This window comes from Oncorhynchus clarkii, chromosome 12 (genome assembly GCF_045791955.1).
Source record: "Oncorhynchus clarkii lewisi isolate Uvic-CL-2024 chromosome 12, UVic_Ocla_1.0, whole genome shotgun sequence".
Lineage (NCBI taxonomy): Eukaryota > Metazoa > Chordata > Actinopteri > Salmoniformes > Salmonidae > Oncorhynchus > Oncorhynchus clarkii.
Window position 1 is genome coordinate 54,607,581 of NC_092158.1, and position 22,236 is coordinate 54,629,816.

The window sequence follows — 22,236 nt, forward strand, 5'->3', positions numbered from 1 at the left end:
TTACGATGAGTAGCCTATACTAGAAACAATTTGAAGTTTGAAATTAAATAAGTCTGCCAATATGGGTGACTGCTAACAGGACATTTAAAGCTACAAATTTCAAAGTGGTAGTAGTAGATTTAAGGGTATTATAAAATAGTAACTGTTGTGGATATTAATGTTAAACGTATCGTTCCATTTCTAGTTTGTGACAATTCAGTCAATTTATCAAGATATGGATTATTGTCCGTATCACCCAGTTCTAGGTGGGTGCAAATAAAAAAAGATTACCAGGCGTTACGGTTTCTCTTGAAATCCCGGCGACATTTGGTATGGCCAGAAAGACACTATTATTCTGCTTACTAAATTAAATCTACAGGATGTGACCATATCTGTACGTTTCTTAGAAAGCTGTGATTACCATCACCATGAGAAGCTCATTGGGCTTGGTTTAGGTAACATAATGGGACAAGAGCTCCTTCGTATCAATCTATTACTTTTCATGTTCAATTGGCCAAACAAGAAAATGGCTCATTAAGGTTAGTCAATGACTTCTCCAGTCTCAATGTCAACAGTGAAGAGGCGCCTCTGGGATACTGGCCTTCCAGGCAGAGTTGCAAATAAAAAGCCATATCTCAGACTGGCCAATAAAAAGAAAAGACAGGCAAAAGAACACAGATACTGGATAGAGGAACTCTGCCTAAAAGGCCAGCATCCCAGAGTCGCCTCTTCACTGCTGACGTTGAGACTGGTGTTTTGCGGGTACTATTTAATGAAGCTGCCAGTTGAGGACTTGTGAGGCATCGGTTTCTCAAACTAGACTTGTACTCTTGCTCGGTTGTGCACCGGGGTCTCCCACTCCTCTTTCTATTCTGGTTAGGGACAGTTTGCGCTGCTCTGTGAAGGGAGTAGTACACAGCGTTGTACGAGATCTTCAGTTTCTCAAATGGAAGGCTTAATTGCTGATGCTCCAGATACTCAACTAGTCTAAATAAGGCCAGTTTTATTGCTTCTAATCAGGACAACAGTTTATATCTGTGCTAACATAATTGCAAAAGGGTTTTCTAATGATCAATTATTCTTTTAAAATGATAAACTTGGATTAGCTAACACAACGTGCCATTGGAACACAGGAGTGATGGTTGCTGATAATGGGTAAGATATTCCATAAAAATAGTCATTTGTATTTCTGATCAATTTGATGTTATTTTTAAATGGACAACATTTTTCTTTCTTTCAAAAACAATGAAATATCAAAGTGACCCCAAACCTTTGAACGGTAGCGTATATATATTTTAAAAAAATAGTATCATGGACAAAAGACAATGGCATTCATTCACTTCCAACTAAATGCAAACTCACAGGGTTGACTCACAATGATTTCATGGGCTCTACTGTATGCTCTGCATGGGATACATGATAAGAACCAGAGAGCTGATCCTCCCTACCACCGCTGTGCTGCTGGCTTGCCTGCTGATGGCACTAAGCCAACGAAGATGATATCTCAGTGAGAGAGTTGAGCTGTCACTTCCTCTCAAGACCTGCATTTATGCAGGCTACTCATTCAGTCTACCATCGATAGGGCAATATAATGTTGATATATGCACTGTACTTGCACTGTGTATTTGGAAAGTTTTCAGTTGCCATCCCCTTTTCCAAATGTTGTTACGTTACAACCTTATTCGAAAATGTATTAAATACATCCCCCCCTCATCCACACACACACACACACACACACACACACACACACACACACAATACCCCACAATGACAAAGCAAAAACAGGTTTTTGCAAATTTACAAAAAAACAAAACAGAAATACCTTATTTACATAAGTATTCAGACCTTTTGTTATGAGACTCGAAATTGAGCTCAGGTGCTCATGTTCTTGAGCGACCCAGCCAGAGCTTGGACTTAAACCCGATCGAACATCTCCAGAGACCTGAAAATAGCGGTGCAGCGACTCTCCCCATCCAACCTGACAGAGCTTGAGCGGATCTGCAGAGAATGGTAGAAACTCCCCAAATACAGATTTGCCAAGCTTGTAGCATCATACCCCCAAAAAACTTGAGCACCAAATGGTGCTTCAACAAAGTAGTGAGTAAAGGGTCTGAACACTTGTGTAAATGCGATATCCTTTTTATATAAATGTGCAACAATTCCTAAAAAACTAGGTCAGTCTGGGGTATTGTGTGTAGATTGATTATGGGGAAAAAAAAACACAACTAAATACATTTTAGTAGGCTGTAACGTAACAAAATGTGGATGAAGTCAAGGGGTCTGAATACTTTCCAAATGCACTGTATTACTGTCATTGTGCAGATATGTATTTGGTATTTTATTAAGATCCCCATTAGCTGTTGCAAAAGCAGCAGCTACTCACCCTGGGGTCACACAAAACATAATGACATAATACAGAACATCATTAGACAAGAACAGCTCAAGGACAAAACTACATACATTTTTAAAAAAGGCACACAGCCTACATATCAATGCATTTACGAACTATCTAGGTCAAATAGGGGAGAGGCGTTGCTTTATCTGTTTTCTGAAACCAGGTTTGCTGTTTATTTGAGCAATGAGATGGAAGTTCCATGCGTTCCCCTCGGGGAACACCTTGCCATAACAGGTTTTAACTGTGGTTGCTGATGCGTATTTGGTTGAATCATCAGCATACATGGACACACATGCTTTGTTTAATGCCAGTGGCAGGTCATTGGTAAAAATAGAAAAGAGTATAGGGCCTAGAGCGCTGCCCTGCAGTACACCACACTTTACATGTTTAACATTAGAGCCACTTCTATTAAAGAAAACCCTTTGAGTTCTATTAGATAGATTGCCATATTGTGGATTCAGAGCTGAGGTTGAAAAGCCATAGCACTTAAGTTTTTTCAACAACAGGTTATGGTCAAAAACAAAGGCCGCACTGAAATCTAACAGTACAGCTCCCACAATCTTATTAACAATTTCTTTCAACCAATCATCAGTCACTTGTGTCAGTGCAGTCAGTACATGTTGAGTGCCCTTGTCTGTAAACATGCTGAAAATCTGTTAATTTGTTTACAGAGAAATATCATTGTATTTGGTGAAACAATTTTTTCAAACAGCTTGCTAAGAGCTGGCAGCAAGCTTATAGGTCTGATGTTAGAACCAGTAAAGGCCTCTTTACCACCATTGGGTAGCGGAATTACTTTGGCTTCCCTCCAGGCCTGAGGACAAAGACTTTGATCTAGGCTAATTACCCGTTGCACAATCCAAGAGTGAAAACTTGTAAACTCAAGTCTTATCTTGAAGGGCAGAGAAACAGTTTCATGTAATGACTCACTTAATGTCAAAAGATCTTCTGTACATTTTGTGGTAGGATAATTCACCCACATAAGCATGACTAGTGAGTCCTGATTAGTGTCACATATCCTGGCATCAACAACTATTGAAAACAGGAGCATTACGCACAGCAGTTCACCTTTTCCTTTATCAGATTTTAAGAGTGGTTACCAAGGGGGGACAAAATGGCGGCGTAGAGAGAACACTGTTTCAGCGAGCTCCCGTGGCATTCGTAAATTTATATTTTTACATTAATCTCCTAGCTTGAAAAAGTGGTAGAATTGGCTAAATAAATTATCCTATAATGAGTCTTGACGGCTATTTCGCAAAAATCTCAGACAACATTCCCAACAAAACTACTAAGAACTCGAGCAAAACCACCACCCCTGTAGATGTGCATGAGGAGCTAACTAACGTTAGCGAAGCTAAAACCATTGCGGATCCAGGCACAATGGACCTGGTGATTCAAAAGATGACTGATAACATTACTAAAGTGATCGATGTTAAGATAAGAACGGTCTTGGAATCAATAGCAGGCCAACGTGTTGTTGAGGCGGAAGGAAGAATTGCTGCAGTGGAAACTTCAACTACATTTATGGGCGCTAAGATAAAAGCACTTGAGAAACAGGTGCGCGAAATGGCGGAGCACATTGACGACTTGGATAATCGAGGATGCAGATGCAATATTCGTGTTGTGGGACTCCCAGAGAATTCTGAAGGGACACGTTCAGTAAAATTCTTTGAGGAATGGATCCCTGGCTACCTACAAATGGACACTAAGGCTGGTCGTGTGAAGCTGGACAGAGCCCATCGCTTCTCAAGCACCGATACCCGGTCCCAACCAGCGCCCACAGCCGGTGGTTATAAAGTTCCACAACTTCACCGACAAGCAGCGTGTCATGGACGCGGCTAGAAACATTGGCTCTGATGGTAGTCAACGTAAAAGTTCAAAGGTCTCATTCTTCAATTATTATTCCACTGCGGTTGTACGAAGACGCAAAGCGTTTGATGAGGCGAAGGCTCGACTCAGGAGAATGAAGATGGACTACGCACTGTTGTACCCGGCCACATTGAAGATTATGGTCAACGGATCGCCTAAAAAGCTCTACACACCTGAAGAGGCTGCTGCGTTTACTGACTCTCGGGTAAATAACTTTAAGCTGCACTTCCGCAGCATTGGATAACTTTGTTTATTTTTGGTTGAATCTGATCATGAAACAGTGGTGAGTCCTCACGTACTCCGGCTCAGTAATATTTGTATCTTTATTATTTTTCTTGCTAAAGTAATAGCCACTATAGCTCAGGCTGAGATGTGTGTGAATCCATATTGGTGCCCAGGCTTGGTTTTAGGTGGAAGAGCCTCATTCTTCTTCTATTGATTTTATTTTCCATACATATAAAGGATGAGGCTATTGAGAGGCAATGCGGACTTAAGAGTCTACATTGGAGAGTTGAAATCCCCTGCATGTTAGCTAGTGGGAAAACCCCCTTTTGGATCTTTACATGTTTAATTTTTGGGTTTAGTATAGTTCGAGTTCAGGGTTCATATCGTTTGTTTATGCTCGGTGAGATAGAGGAGAGTTCAACACATGGAAAAAGGTACCACCCCACTTTTACAGTAGGATCCAGTCTGGATATTGAATGGTCAAGACACAATGGCAGGTAACAGACTGCTTGTATGTACATGGAACATTAGAGGGAGCCATAACCCCATTAAAAGGAAGAAGGTAGTCTTTTTTGAAAAAATAAAATATTGATATTGCCCTGTTGCAAGAAACTCATTTGGATGATAAGGAGTACCTGAAATTACAACAAGGGTGGTTTGGTCAAGTGTTTTTCTCATCATTTACATCCAGAAGTAGAGGTGTAGCAATTCTGGTGAAAAAGAACTTACCACTTAATTAAGGTCTTGAATTGTGTGAAAGATAAATTTGATCGCTTTGTTATAATTAATGGTACTTTTGCCTCCCGGGTGGCGCAGTGGTTAAGGGCGCTGTACTGCAGCGCCAGCTGTGCCATCAGAGTCCCTGGGTTCGCGCCCAGGCTCTGTCGTAACCGGCCGCGACCGGGAGGTCCAATTGGCCTAGCGTCGCCCGGGTTAGGGAGGGCTTGGTCGGTAGGGGTGTCCTTGTCTCATCGCGCACCAGCGACTCCTGTGGCGGGCTGGGCGCAGTGTACGCTAACCAAGGTGGCCAGGTGCACGGTGTTTCCTCCGGCGCATTGGTGCGGCTGGCTTCCGGGTTGGATGTGCGCTGTGTTAAGAAGCAGTGCGGCTTGGTTGGTTGTGTATCGGAGGACGCATGACTTTCAACCTTCGTCTCTCCCGAGCCCGTACGGGAGTTGTAGCGATGAGACAAGATAGTAGCTACTACAACAATTGGATACCACGAAATTGGGGAGAAAAAGGGGTAAAAAAAATTTAAACAATTATGGTACTTTACAAGGGCAGAACATCCTCATAATTAATATTTATTTCCCCCTGCTCACCCCCCTGATTTCCTCAATAAGGTATTTCGAGACTTTTCAGAATTAAACTCGGACACTGCAGTGGTTGGAGGAGATTTTAACTGCTTGTTGAACCCCTTATTGATAAGTTTCCCAGCGGTATAGCTTCACTCTCTCAAGCTAAATCACTTAAGGCTATTTGTGATGATCTGGGGTATGCGGATGTCTGGAGAGCTTTTCATCCCTCCAACAGAGAGTTCACTTTTTTCTCTGCACCTCATGGATGTCAGACTAGAATAGATTACTTTTTTATGCCCAGGACGTCTTTGCAGTCTGTTTTATCCGCTAGGATAGGAAGCATAATCATATCTGATCATGCTGAGGTGATCCTGGACATAAAAATCAACGGGGCATTCAATCGGTCAAGACATTGGAGGTTGAATACAGCCATTCTTAAAGACCATACATTCACATCATATTTTATTACAGAGTTTAAAGCATTTTTCTCTATTAACTCTCAATCAACAGATAACCACTCGCTCCTTTGGGAGACCTGTAAAGCGTATGCCAGGGGTCTGATTATGTCATACACAGCTACTAAGAGACGGAAAAAGCGTGAAAAGCAAAAAATGTTAGAGGGTGAATTAGGAACTAAAGAGAAGGACTACATTAAAACTCCCACTCCTGCCCTATTAAAGCAAATATCAGTCATTAGATCAACGTTAGACTCTCTCCTAACACAGGACGCTGAAAATAAAATGAGATTTGTCAGGCAAAAGCTATATGAACATGGCGATAAGCCAGGAAAGTACTTGGCATACCTAGCTAAAAAGAGAGCTGACTCTCAGTCAATTGCTACTATTACTGATTCTAATGGTAATCATTTATATGAAAATAAATTGATAAGTGACTCATTTAAGAAATGTTATACAAACCTTTATGCCTCAGAACTGCCAAAGGATGCACCCAAATTAATGGAGAACTTCTTTTGTAAGATTGAGCTCCCTACTATCTCCGAAGAACAGAGGTCTCTCCTTAATGCCCCTATTACCGAGGAAGAGATAATGTTCGCAATTAAGAATCTGCAAAATGGTAAGGCCCCAGGACCAGACGGGTTTTGTAGTGAGTTCTATAAAGAGTTCCATGGCCTGATCCTTGAGCCATTGCGTGATATGTTTTAACCACTCATTTTCAAATGACCAGCTCCGTCAAACGCTGAGAGAAGCCAACATTTCACTTATTCTCAAAAAGGGAAAATGTCCAGAGTCTTGTTCCTCGTACAGACCAATTTCCCTTCTGAATGTGGATAGAAAATTGCTTTCTAAAATTCTATCCACAAGATTAGAGGACTCACTGCCACTAATTGTGAAAGGAGACCAAACTGGCTTCATTAAGGGCCGTAAGTCATGCAACAATGTCAGACGGCTTCTTAATGTAATTCAAGCCAACCAACAAAGTGCTATGGATGGTCTTGTGCTCTCCCTAGATGCTGAGAAAGCATTTGATCGTGTGGAGTGGTCTTACCTATTATTTGTTCTAAATAAATTTGGTCTAGGGGACAACTTTATAAAATGGGTGAAAGTTTTATATGATGATCCTCAGGCTGCTGTCCTTACTAATGGGCTAAGGTCAAATAGCTTCTCTATACACAGAGGTACCAGACAGGGCTGTCCTTTATCCCCCCTCTTTGCACTCATTATGGAACCACTGGCCGAGGCCATCAGGGTAACGCCGGCTATACAGGGGCTGCTCATTGGTGACATTCACCATAAAATAAGCTTGTATGCTGATGATGTCCTGATATTCATCCCTAGTCCCGAGACTTTAAATACATCTCTTATTAATATTATTCAGCAAATTCTCAGGCTACAAGATTAACCTAACTAAGTCAGAGGCTATGCCACTTGGTAGCCTACAATCTGTACCTAATACTTCTCCCCCCTTCCCTTTTAAATGGTCTCCCTCAGGTTTCACGTATCTGGGTATATTTGTAACTCCTAAATTCCAGCAAATGTACAAAGCCAATTTTGTTTCCTTGTTTGATACAATAAGACAGGATCTGGAGCGCTGGAACTCTCTCCCGATTTCTTGGTTGGGTAGAAAATCCCTCTTGAAAATGAACATTTTACCTAGACTACTTTACCCAATCCAAATGATCCCAGTATTACTCTCCAATAAGGTAATAAAGGATGTAAATGGATGGCTAAGTTCCTTTATATGGAGTAAACGCAAGCCAAGACATAAGATGGCAATATTGCAGCTGCTAAGTTCTATGGGCGGCTTGGACCTGCCCAATATCAGGTTCTATCAATGGTGTGCCCACCTTTGTTATATTTCTGACTGGATCACAAATGATGACTCCTCTATTTGGTTAGACATTGTGACTTCTTTCAAAATACCCCTTACAGCATATATTATTTTTCAGAAGTTTCAAGTCTGTAGAAGATCACTGCAATAATCCCGTTACACTTAACACACTCAAAGTATGGAGGTCAGTTCCATGCTTCCTGGGAAGGTCCAAACTAACCTCTGCTCTTACCCCAATTCTTAACAACCCAGATTTCAGTCCAGGATTGCTGGATGCTGGCTTTAATTTTTGGCTTAATAAGGGCATACGCAGGCTAAATGACTTATTTGCTGATAAGATTTTATTGTCATTTGAGCAGATGGTCGAGAAATATCGACTCCCAAAGCAGGACTTTTTCCGCTTCCTACAAGTAAGACATTATATTCTGAAGAGCACCACCTTAATTGGTAACCCTGATGTGTCTGTCATTGAAAGAATGCTTTTTTTCCCACAAAGGAAAATGTCTGTAAGTCCTTTCTGCTGTCAACACACAGTGGGTGAAACAAGTGTGGGAGAAATAATTGTCTGTTACTATTGACGAAGAGATGTGGGAGGACATTTGGAGATATGCAAAAACAATATCTATATGTAATCGTACTAGAGCAATCCAATTAAGAATAATACACAGATTGCATATATCCCCAAATCGCAGACATGCTTTTAGCCCCACTTCCTCCTCCCCTCAGTGTCTTAAATGCAAAACTGATACAGGCACCCTAACACATTGTTTATGGTCATGTACCAAAATACAAAGATACTGGTCTGGTGTTCTGCAAGAAATTGAAAAGATCCTAGGGGTTGATCTAGAATTGGACCCAGTTTCTTTACTGTTAGGTCTCCCTAGTAGGCATGTTACTTCTGTGGGTAAAAGGAGGCTTTACAACATCCTTACCTTCGCAGCGAGGAAAAACATCATTTTACAGTGGATTAGTGATAAGGTTCCTTCTAATAAAGATTGGCATAAGATACTATTTGAATGGGTGCCTCTGGAATATCTGACATGTACATTGCATTCTAAAACAGACCAGTTCTACAAAGTATGGGAACCTTATCTAAATGACCTAGAACCTGAGGTATCAGCTATTATGCTGCAAGGATTCTCTTAGAATGGCGGGGATCTATGTATTTCAGAACTACACTGTACGTTTTATGTGTGGAACCTAACCTCTTGGTTTAAACTGAGCTTTTTTGTTTAATTTCTGTTTGTAAGTTTGTTTAAAATGTATGTATTGAGAGACGCAATGATGGGGATGGGGTGAGAGAAGCACCGAGCGGGAAGAGGAAAATGGTGTACGTATGTGTATGTATGTGTGTGTGTGTGTGTATGTATATATATATGCGTAGGTATGTGTAAGTGAGTGCTGTTTTTTGTGCGCTTTGTCTCTGTTGTTGTATCTCTTAATATGGGTGAAAATTGTGAAATTCCAATAAAAATACTGTTACCAAGTGTTGGACACACCTACTCATTCCAGGATTTTTCATATATATATATATATATATATATATATATATATATATATATATATATATATATATATATATATATAGAAATAGTTTTATTTTTATTTTATTTTATAAAAAACTATTTTCTACATTGTACACATATGTACACATATGGAATCGTGTAGTAACCTAAAAAAGTGTTAAAAAAATCAAATAATATTTTATATTTGTGATTCTTCAAAGTAGCCACCCTTGTCTACAGTTTTGCACACTCTTGGCATTCTCTAAACCAGCTTCATGAGGTAGTCACCTGGAATGCATTTCAATTAACAGGTGTGCCTTGTTAATTTGTGGAATTTCTTTCCTTCTTAATACGTTTGAGCCAATCAGTTGTGTTGTGACAAGGTAGGGGTGGTATTCAGAAGATAGCCCAATTTGGTAACTGACCAAGCCCATATTAGTGCAAGAACAGCTCAAACAAGCAAAGAGAAACGATAGTCCATTACATTAAGGTTAGTCAATCTGAAAAATGTCAAGAACTTTGAAAGTCTCAAACAAAAAGCACTATGATAAAACTGGCTCTTATGAGGACCGCCACAGGAAAGAATGACCCCGAGTTACCTCTGCTGCAGCCAATATGTTAGAGTTAACTGCACATCAGATTGCAGCCCAAATAAATAGTCAAGTAACAGACATCTCAACATCAACTGTTCAGAGGAGACCAAGTGAATGACCAAATTGTTGCAAAGAACCCACTACTAAAGGACACCAATAATAAGAAGAGACTTCCTTGGGCCAAGAAACACAAGCAATTGACATTAGACTGATGGAAATCTGTCTTTTGGTCTGATGAGTCCAAATTGGAGATTTTTGGTTCCAACCACCATGTCTTTGTGAGACGCAAAGTAAGTGAATAGATGATCTCCGCATGTGTGGTTCCCACTGTGAAAAATGGAGGTATGATGTGTGGAGGTGCTTTGATTGTGACAGTCTGATTTATTTCGAATTCAAGACACACTTAACCTGGTCTTCACTATTATTCTACAATGTAGTAGGTGTGTCCAATTAATATATATTTTTTTGAATTTTACCCCATTTTCGTGGTATCCAATTGTTTAGTAGCTACTATCTTGTCTCATCGCTACAACTCCCGTACGTGCTCGGGAGAGATGAAGGTTGAAAGTCATGCGTCCTCCGATACACAACCCAACCAAGCCGCACTTCTTCTTAACACAGCGCGCATCCAACCCGGAAGCCAGCCGCATCAATGTATCGGAGGAAACACCGTGCACCTGGCAACCTTCGTTAGCGCGCACTGCGCCCGGCCCGCCACAGGAGTTGCTGGTACAAGATGAGACAAGGATATCCCTACCGGCCAACCCCTCCCTAACCCGGATGACGCTAGGCTAATTGTGCGTTGCCCCACGGACCTCCCGGTCGCGGCCGGTTACGACAGAGCCTGGGCGCGAAACCAGAGACTCTGGTGGCACAGCTGGCGCTGCAGTACAGCGCCCTTAACCACTGCGCCACCCGGGAGGCCCTGTGTCCAAACTTTTAACTGGAACTGTATATGATCAGAGGAACTGGTATGGTTACACACCCTGTAAGTCAAACACACATGACTGCCTCTACAACCATGAGTCTTAATGGAAATGGACCTATCACCACCACCGAACCACCCTCCTCATTCCCGTCAACAACTCACTGGTCTAGGGCCTTGTAGTAGATGTCCAGGTCCTTGTTGGCCAGCTCTGTGGTCCTCATGACGATCATCCTGTCCCGAAAGCGTTCGTCAGCCTTGCCGTACTGGTCCTCGCGGAGCTCCTTGCGGAAGCGGATGATCTCCTCCTCGAAGCCCTTCTGTCGGCCCAATGCTACGCTGCGGTTCTTCTTCAGGTCGTCCACGCGCTGATCAGACTCCCTGCGCTCACTGAGAACCAGGGGAGAGGGACAGAGGACTCAGAGATATTTCTCACACATTTCATGTTACAGTGATAAGGACTAGAGGTCGACCAATGATGATTTTTCACTGTCGATACGATACCGATTATTGGAGGACCCGCAAAAAAAGCCGATACCGATTAATCGGCCGATTTTTTATACATTTGTAATAATGACAATTACAACAATACTGAACACTTATTTTAACTTAATGTAATACACCAATAAAATCTATTTAGTCTCAAATAATTGGATTAAATAATGCAAAAACAAAGTGTTGGACAAGAAAGTAAAAGTGCAATATTTGCCATGTAAAAAAGCTAACTTTTAAGTTCCATGCACAGAACATATGAAAGCTGGTGGTTCCTTTTAACATGAGTCTTCAATATTCCCAGGTAAGAAGTTTTAGGTTGTAATTATTCTAGGAATTATAGGACTCTCTCTCTATACCATTTGTATTTCATATACCTTTGACTTGGATGTTCCTATAGGCACTATAGTATTGCCAGCCTAATCTCGGGAGTTGATAGGTTTGAAGTCATAAACAGCGCAATGCTTGAAGCACAGCGAAGAGCTGCTGGTAAATGCAGGAAAGTACTGTTTGAATTAATGCTTATGAGCCTGCTGCTGCCTACCACTGCTCAGTCGGACCGCTCTATCAAATCATAGACTTTATTATAATCTAATAAAAGACAGAAATACGAGCCGTAGGTCATTAATATGGTCAAATCCGGAAACTATCATTTCGAAAAAACAAAACATTTATTATTTCAGTGAAATACGGAAATGTTCCATATTTTACCTAACGGGTGGCATCCCTAAGTCTAAATAGTGCTGTTACATTGCACAACCTTCAATGTTATGTCATAATTAAGTACAATTCTGGCAAATAAATTACGGTCTTTGTTAGGAAGAAATGGTCTTCACACAGTTCACAACGAGCCAGGCGGCCCAAACTGCTGCATATACCCCGACTCTGCTTGCACAGAACGCAAGAGAAGTGACAATTTCCCTCGTTAAAATACATTCATGTTAGCAGGCACTATTAACTAAATATACAGGTTTAAAAATATATACTTGTGTATTGATTTTAAAAAAGGCATTGATGTTTATGGTTAGGTACACATTGGTGCAACGACAGTGCTTTTTCGTGAATGCGCTTGTTAAATCATCACCCGTTTGGCGAAATAGGCGGTGATTCGATGATAAATCGAACCGCAACAATTATATGCAACGCAGGACAAGCTAGATAAACTAGTAATGTCATAAACCATGTGTAGTTAACTAGTGATTATGTTAAGATTGATTGATTTTTTATAAGTTTAATGCTAGCTAGCAACTTACCTTGGCTCAAATCAAATAAAAGTTTATTTGTCACGTGCGCAGAATACAACAGGTATAGCAGACCTTACAGTGAAATGCTTACTTACAGGCTCTAACCAATAATGCGGAGGGAAAGAAAAGTGTGTGTAGGTAAGTAAAGAAATAAAACAGTAAAAGGTTCCTTGCTGCCCTCGCGTAACAGGTAGCCAGCCTGCCACGCAGTCTCCTCGTGGAGTGCAATGTAATCGCCCATAATCTGTGTCGAAAAATGCTGATTACCGATTGTTATGAAAACTTTGGCCTTAATTAAAATCGGCCATTCCCGATTAATCGGTCGACCTCTAAAAGGGACTGGTGTCCTCAAAGAGATACTGTGTAAAAAAGTTTGTGTGAGCTGACACCACCACCTCTCTGACTCCCTATGCTCACTAGTAACCAGGGAAGAAGGCATACTTACAGCCTTATGTGTTGGCCTAGGGTATATTCTGGCGGTATTTCAGATGGGTCACTTTGTAACAGGAGTCCTACAAGGGTTGCATCTCCACCCAGAACGACTAGGTCATATGAACCGACACCACCAACATGAATTTTTTAAGACGTATTCCAAATTCCAGCATCTGATTATTAGTTCAAAATTCAGGCAGGTATAATACAATAAATTCCATATTATCTTATGGAACCTGGGAGGCACGGATTAGCATCAGAAGCATACGTGGGTTTGAACATGTTGCGTTTTGGGACCACTCCCGGGTGCAGGTGAGCATGGTCAAGGAGGCGTTCTTACTTGCGTAGCTGCAGGACCTGCATGCTCCCCATATCCTTCGCCACAGCCTCTCGTTTCTTGGTCACGTCCTTCAGCTCCTCGATGCGCTTCCTCAACGTCAGGTTGTCCTGCAGCCAACGCTCTTGGACCTTCAATGATATCACACGGTCACCCAGATCTCAAGTTCACAGATTTCACCCAACACTACCACCTGTTTTCTTTTCTCCTTCATAAAAGCACACTGGTAACTTACTGAATGGGGGAGCAAAAGGAGAGACAGACATAATTAGGGAAAAGATATATGCCATCTGAGCTCACCTTCTGAGTGTCTATGTCTTGCCTGATGTTTCCACTGTCTTTGTTAATCTTCTCCCGTTGCTTCTCTGCCTCATGGACCTGAGTGTTGGTCTCTCGGAGCTCCCCCTCTTTTTGCTTCAAAAGAAACGCATGACAAAATGTGTCAAAAGAAATTGAGACAATGCTTATTGACAGAATAAGGAACAAAACCAAACCAATTATTACCTCTTTGTAATCATCCTTGCCCTCTTCTGTGTATCCGGTAATCTCTCTTTCAAAGGCGGCCATGCTTTTAACTTTGTCTTTGATGCTATTTATCTGGGATGGAGGGAATGAACAGGTGGTTAGAAATGCTACTTTGAAATAAATAATAACCATCTCGGCATGATTGAGACATGGTATGCAATTAAACCTGTTCCCAGACACTTCCGTGAAGAGTGTGAAGAGTCTGGTGGACCAACACGTCAAACTTGGCCTTTGTTAGCCAATAGAGAAATACCGGGAAAAATTCCTGCCGCATAGGCATTAGTTTAATCTACCAACCAATCATCTCCCACAACACCTCCCCCCTAACCCTCCCCATACGCGAGCACACCACAAGTACAGCGGCATGCCTCGCAGTTGTGCGATGTCACTAAATAACATACTTTGTTCACTATGGTCACACTCACTATGGCCAACTTTGAATCGTTAATGTACCAGGCTTATATGCGCATTAGCCTGGGGACGAGGTTAGTAGGCGAGAGACATGAAGTGACTGGAGAAACACTGTTATCAGACTTAATATGCAGTCCTCCATTAGCACTTTGAAAGTATTAGCAAGAAATGTTGGACAGTTAAATAATACAAACGAGAAAGAGGTGGTGGTACCTTCTCTTGTCCCTCCTCCTGCCTCTGCTTCCTGCGCTCCATCAAATCCAGCCTCTCCTGCTGCAGCTTCTCCAGGGTGGTGGCCAGAGGGGACACCTGCTCCTTAGCTTCCTGAACACAGGGAGGAGATATCGCTTTATCAGTGTATCAAGGTTACACCATGACCTTCTCTTATTACTAAGACTACAAAACATCACAGCCAATACAGAAGAAAACATGATATAACCGTCAAACCACCTGCTGCTAGACAGTTCTACCAACACTGAGGTTTAAGTATGATTTCAGATAGTTCCCTCAGACAGGTCACTGCTCTGAGTGGAGTTTTACCTTGATCTCTCTGTGCAGAGCCTGAATCTCAGTGGTGAACTCCACACACTGCTCCTCCAGCTGCTGCTGCTTCTGCATGTTACTGGAGATCTGTAGCTTCTCCGCCCGGGTCTCGTTCATGCTGCTCTTCAGGCTCTGGATCTGCTCCTGCTGGTCCTGGATCAGTTTACGCTTCAGCTCCATCTTGCTGGACGCTGCAATGAATCAAATAACATTGGAATTCATAGTAATACAGTGTAAGGGTGGAATAGATAGGTACAGTGAGGGAAAAAAGTATTTGATCCCCTGCTGATTTTGTACGTTTGCACACTGACAAAGAAATTATCAGTCTATAATTTTAATGGTAGGTTTATTTGAACAGTGAGAGACAGAATAACAACAAAATCCAGAAAAACGCATGTCAAAAATGTTATATATTGATTTGCATTTTAATGGGGAAAATAAGTATTTGTACCCCTCTCAATCAGAAAGATTTCTGGCTCCCAGGTGTCTTTTATACAGGTAACGAGATGAGATTAGGAGCACACTCTTAAAGGGAGTGCTCCTAATCTCAGTTTGTTACCTGTATAAAAGACACCTGTCCACAGAAGCAATCAATCAGATTCCAAACTCTCCACCCTGGCCAAGACCAAAGAGTTCTCCAAGGATGTCAGGGACAAGTTTGTAGACCTACACAAGGCTGGAAATGGACCAAGACCATCGCCAAGCAGCTGGGTGAGAAGGTGACAACAGTTGGTGCAATTATTCGCAAATGGAAGAAACACAAAATAACTCTCAATCTCCCTATTCCTGGGGCTCCATGCAAGATCTCAATTGGTAACACACTATGGTAACAATTGGTAACACACTATGCCGTGAAGGACTGAAATCCTGCAGCGCCCGCAAGGTCCCCCTGCTCAAGAAAGCACATATACATGCCCATCTGAAGTCTGCCAATGAACATCTGAATGATTCAGAGGACAACTGGGTGAAAAGTGTTGTGGTCAGATGAGACCAAAATGGAGCTCTTTGGCATCAACTCAACTCACCCTGTTTGGAGGAGGAGGAATGATGCCTATGACCCCAAGAACACCATCAAACATGGAGGTGGAAACATTATGCTTTGGGGGTGTTTTTCTGCTAAGGGGACAGGACAACTTCACCGCATCAAAGAGATGATGGACGGGGCCTTGTACCGTTAAATATTGGGTGAGAACCGCCTTCCCTCAGCCAGGGCATTGAAAATGGGTCGTGGATGGGTATTCCATAATGACAATGACCCAAAACAAACAGCCAAGACAACAAAGGAGTGGCTCAAGAAGAAGCACATTAAGGTCCTGGAGTGGCCTAGCCAGTCTCCAGACCTTAATCCCATAGAAAATCTGTAGAGGGAGCTGAAGGTTCGAGTTGCCAAACGTCTTCCTCGAAACCTTAATGACTTGGAGAAGATCTGCAAAGAGGAGTGGGACAAAATCCCTCCTGAGATGTGTGCAAACCTGGTGGCCAACTACAAGAAACGTCTGACCTGGTGATTGCCAACAAGGGGTTTGCCACCAAGTACTAAGTCATGTTTTGCAGAGAGGTCAAATACTTATTTCCCCCATTAAAATGCAAATCAATTTATTAAAATTTTTGACACGTGTTGTTCTGGATTTTGTTGTTGTTATTCTGTCTCTCACTGTTCAAATAAACCTACCATTAAAATTATAGTCTGATCATTTCTTTGTCAGTGGGCAAATGTACAAAATCAGCAGAGGATCAAATACTTTTCCCCCCTCACTGTATATCATAATATGTAACACACAGGATATGAACCCGGGTCTCCCACGTGAGCAACCAACGTCTTAGACCAAGAGCCTTTGAAGTTAACAGGCAACTCACGATAGCTACATTCACCCCCATTTGATCTCCTCCCCCACGAGAGACCACCCCACATTGGGCGCCAATGTAACACGCGGGATATGAACCCGGGTCTCCTGCAGGAACAACCAAATTTCAGTGGTGTAAAATACTTGAAAGTACGACTTAAGTAGTTTTTTGGGTGTATCTGTACTTTACTATTTATATATGTTTTTTACAACTTATACTTCACTACATTCCTAAAGAAAATCATGTACTTTTTAATCGATACATTTTCCCTGACACCCAAAAGCAGTCCTTACATTTTGAATGCTTAGCCGGACAGGAAAATGGTTAAATTCACACACTTCAAGAGAACATCCCTGGTCATCCCTACTGCCACTGATCTGGTGGACTCACTAAACACACATGCTTAATTTGAAAATTATGTGTTGGAGTGTGCCCTTGGCTATCGGTAAATTAAAAAAAATGAAGGAAATGGTGACGTCTGGTTTGCTTAATATAAGACATTTGAAATGATTTATACTTTTACTTTTGAAATTAAGTATATTTTAGCAATTATATTTACTTTTGATATTTAAAACCAAACACTTTTATAACTCAAATAGTATTTTACTGGGCGACTTTCACTTGAGTAATTTCCTATTAAGGTATCTTTACGTTTACTCAAGTATGACAATTTGGTACTTGTTCCACAATTGCTGAAGTCTTAGACCAAGAAGTAATTCCCTCTTGGGCCGAAGGCAAACACTGGTTTTGAAGATTGCACGGGGGGCTACTTCATCACGTGACCATGACCGACTGATGTCCGCTTCACCTACACCGAATTGATCTATAGGCTACTGTATGTCATCATAGATGTAATATGTACATGAAGGAACAACAATTCCCTTCACTAACAGCTACAGTAGATTTACTATAAGGAAATCCAACTTTGTCTGGCATTTTACAGTTGCTCAACAGGTCTTGCGGAGGAGGCCCCAGTGTAACATTATCCCCAGGCAGGTCGTACTTGTGTCCAGGCGATGCTGGGTCTCCTGTTTCTCCTGGTTGACCTGCTGAATGGTGCGGCTCAGGTCCACTCCCTGCAGCTTGGCAGCTTGCTGGGCTATCTTCCTCTCCACATCCTTCAGGTCCAGCTAGAGACCAAGGACACACACACAGACAGAGGAGGTTACCACAACAGTCAAGGATGGAATGAACGAGGGTAAAGAGAGATGCATAGAAAGAAACTAGGGATGGCCATTTGAAATGATTTCGCTATTTGAATAGTCCCCCCCCCCAGTAGTCGAGATGTATTAACTTTTTTTTAAACTTAAAATGGGGACTTGCTTGCGCGACTCGGGAGAGCCGGTGCGCTGCTTGTTGCAGCAGAAGGGTGGGGGAGCGGCGGGAGAGGAGCAGGTGTGTGTGTTGCATGGACGGAGACAGAGGGAGATGAAGTAGCCAAACCGAATCGCGCTAGTTAGAACAAGTTGTTGCTGCCATAGGTTATGTATCATACCATCTGGTAGTGCCTTGTCTTGACCACATCAGATTGATGTAAAGAAGCTAGCTAGCTACAGTAGCCAGCTAAGTTAGCAGTACGTCTTTCATTTTTAAATGGGACGCACTCATAAAAATGGTCATAAAACTGTTATTTTATTAAAATGTCAAATGGGTCTATCCTTGTAGGCTATATAGCAATGTCACAGATTTATTATTTTATACAAAGCCTTTTCATTGTTAAAGGTGCAATATGCAGTAGTGCTGAGCAATTAGTGCAATACATGGTTTTCGATTGAAGTTATATTTTTTGCTTTACATGAAATGTATTATGAAATAATGACAATTATCTTAGAGCTTTTTAAATGGAAATTCCAAAGCCAAAAATAGTGAACATCCAATAAGGACTGGGCAGTATACAGTATTTTACAGGTTTGGGTTTTTGCTTTACCTTCTATAATGATATTCGAATGTTTGGTTAGTTTAATGTGATACGCTGTGTAACGTCTATTTTTATAGCTTACTCCGCTACTTGAGTCATCTCTCTCCACTCTCCATACTGTTTTCCACACAGACCAAGCCCCACCCCCTGGCACTCAAGGAGCGCATTTGTTGTTACTCGACCACGAGACGCTTGCTTTCAGTCTGCGTGGTCAATGCACCACATGCAACAATGTTGATGACTACAATGCGGTTTCCACTTTGCTTCTTAATATAAATCCACAAGTGTAGCTAGCAAGCTGGCTAACTAGCTAGCAAGCTAATAAATATACTGAGTCAGGCTAAACATAGCTAGCTATACAGCCTGATGATTGATTGTGTAGGCCTAAATCAGCATGTTTGTGCAACAATATCAAGATCAAAAAGGAATTATAAAAAATATTTAACTAGGCAAGCCAGTTAAGAACAAATTCTTATTTACAACACGACAACACTGGGTCAATTGTGTGCCGCCCTATGGGCCTCCCAATCAAGGACTGTAGTGATAACTCTTGCACTGAGATGCAGTGCCTTAGACCGCTGTGCCACTCAGGAGCCCTGGAAGCCTGAATATGTTAGCTACATGAATATTTTTTTTTTTTTTTTTACATAGCCAAAGATTATAGGGTCCCCTAGGAAACCCTGACCAACACTTTGGTTCCTACCCTGTCACAACAACTCCTCCCTGGCATTTTCATTCGTTGTAATGTCAAACACTGTATTCAAAGTGCCCACTGTTATATAGATTTTTTTACACCTTTTTCTCCTCAATTTCATGGTATCCAATTGGTAGTTAAAGTCTTGTCCTATCACTGCAACTCCTGTACAGATTCGGGAGAGGCGAAGGTCGAGAGCCATGCGTCCTCCGAAACACAACCCTGCCAAGCCGTACTGCTTCTTGACACACTGCTCGCTTAACCCGGAAGCCGGCCGCACCAATATATCGGAGGAAACACCGTACACCTGCCGACCAAAGTCAGCGTGCATGCGCCTGGCCCGCCACAAGGAGTCGCTAGAGTGCGACAAGGACATCCTGGCCGGGCAAACCCTACCCTAACCCAGACGCTGGTCCAATTGTGCGCCGTCTAATAGGTCTCCCGGTCTTGGCAGGCTGCGACACCGCCTGGGATCAAATCTGGGTCTGTAGTGACGCCTCTAGCGCTGCGAAGCAGTGCCTTAGTCTGCTGCGATGCAGTGCCTTAGTCCGCTGTGCCACTTGAGGCCGGACCACTTATCTTCTAACTATAGAATTAGAAATCATTATTTTTTCCATAATTCCAACAGTTCACCCAAGTGTTTAGATCTAAATGGCAATTGCAACAAATCGGTTAAAAATAAGTTCTAGATTCTTTCCCCATATCGTTCAGCCCTATGAGGCAGTTTGGAAATGATCTCAAATGAGTGCAGGAAATGCAGAAATTGATGAAGGCAGAATTTTGTTGTATACCGTTCAATTAAATGTCAACCAATCAGAATGGAGAAAGACCCCTTGAAATACTGTGATATTATATTTTGGCCATATCACCCAGCCCTACATTCAATTGCCAAAACATTGAAAATATTCCATCGTCTCTGTCAGGCCCACATGGGTAGACATCAATAGAAAAATAGGAAATTACTATGAATTTCTCTTTTCTTCAATTTTGTATATTACTTATCCTTTTTAATTCCTTAAAGTCATCATGTCATCTATGCTCAAGCAGTAGCAGCCAGATAACGTCTCTGTACTTCCCACACGGTTCTGTCTTTAGTCATCCTATTTCACTAGACTAGCTGCAGAGCTGTCTAACGAAATCATTTTACTAGTTCATCAAATAGAAAGCATACTTTCATGAACTATCTAGGCCTGAGCCGGAAAAAACAGGCGTAACAGATTCCGGTCATTGGAGTCAATTACCACATTTCTGCTCTGAACTAGGTTGAATATTTGCTTAATGAAAACAACTCCTTTCAGCCCAAAAAAATCAGAGCATAAATGGAATTCCAAGTAATTTAACCAACGTTGGTCAATTAGTAGCACAAGAGAATATATAGAAATTGCTGCCATTTACTAAAATTCTTAGATTTGCTTTGTCAAACTGAAATTAGGCAATGTATACACTAAGTGTACAAAAATAATATATCCTAATATTGAGTTGCACCCCCTATGAACCTCTGAACAGCCTCAATTTGTCAGGGCATAGATTATGTGTCGAAAGCCTTCCACAGTGTTGGCTGCCCACAGTTGTGTCAAGATGACTGGATGTCCTTTGGGTGATGGACCATTATTGATACACACAGGACAATTGTGTGGAAAAACCCAGCAGCGTTGCAGTTCTTGACACACTCAAACTGGTACACATGACACCAGACCCTCAGTACTTTACTCAGTACTTTGTTGACGCGCCTTTGACAGCAATTATAGCCTCAAGTCTTCTTTGGTGTGATGCTACAATCTTGGCACACCTGTATTTGGGGAGTTGTTCCCATTCTTCTCTGCAGATCCTCTCAAGCTCAGTCAGGATGGATGGGGAGCCTCGCTGCACAGCTATTTTCAGGTCTCTCCAGAGATGTTCAATCGGGTTCAAGTCCAGACTCTGGCTGGGCCACTCAAGGACATTCAGAGAATTGTCCCAAAGCCACTCTCCTTTGTTTTCTTGGCTGTGTGCTTAGAGTCGTTGTCCTGTTGGAAGGTGAACCGTCGCCCCAGTTTGAGGTCCTGACCGGGTTTTCATCAATAGCTCTCTGTACTTTGCTCCGTTCATCTTTCCCTCAATCCATCCACAAAGCATGATGCTGCCACCACGCTTCACTGTAGGGATGGTGCCAGGTTTCTTACAGACATTACACTTGGCTTTCAGGCCAAAGAGTTCAATCTTGGTTTCATCTGACGAGAGAATCTTGTTTCTCATGGTCAGAGTCCTTTAGGTGCCTTCTCGCAAACTTCAAGCGGCCTGTCATGTCTTTTACTGAGGAGTGGCTTCTGTCTGGCCATTCTACCATAAAGGCCTGATCGGTGGAGTGCGGCAGAGATGGTTTTCCTTCTGGAAGGTTCTCCCATCTCCACAGAGGAACTCTGGAGCTCTGTCAGAGTGACCATCAGGTTCTTGGTCACCTCCCTGACCAAGGCCCTTCTCCCGATTGCTCAGTTTGGCCAGGCGGACAGCTCTATCTGTGCCTCAACACAATCCTGTCTCGGAGCTCTTCGGACAATTCCTTCAACCTCATGGCTTGGTTTTTTGCTCTGACATGCACTGTCAACTGTGTGACCTTATATAGACGTGTGTGCCTTTCCAAATCAATTGAATTTACCACCAGTGGACTCCAATCAAGTTGTAGAAACATCTCAAGATGATCAATAGAAACAGGATGCACCTGAGCTCAATTTCGAGTC

General features: G+C 42.1%; 1 protein-coding gene across 2 annotated transcripts in view; it reads right to left on the reverse strand.

Annotated features, from left to right (window-relative positions):
- The window catches only part of LOC139420818 (RAD50 homolog, double strand break repair protein), a 44,192-nt gene that overhangs the window by 4,096 nt on the left and 17,860 nt on the right, over positions 1-22,236 (reverse strand). For both annotated transcript variants that reach the window (XM_071171121.1, XM_071171123.1), the window contains 7 exons: positions 17,911-18,037; positions 15,060-15,253; positions 14,733-14,843; positions 14,088-14,180; positions 13,884-13,997; positions 13,587-13,714; positions 11,244-11,468 (listed from right to left, as the gene is read on the reverse strand). In XM_071171121.1, coding sequence (XP_071027222.1) covers positions 11,244-11,468; positions 13,587-13,714; positions 13,884-13,997; positions 14,088-14,180; positions 14,733-14,843; positions 15,060-15,253; positions 17,911-18,037 — 992 coding nt within the window. The remainder of the gene's footprint in view (positions 1-11,243; positions 11,469-13,586; positions 13,715-13,883; positions 13,998-14,087; positions 14,181-14,732; positions 14,844-15,059; positions 15,254-17,910; positions 18,038-22,236) is intronic.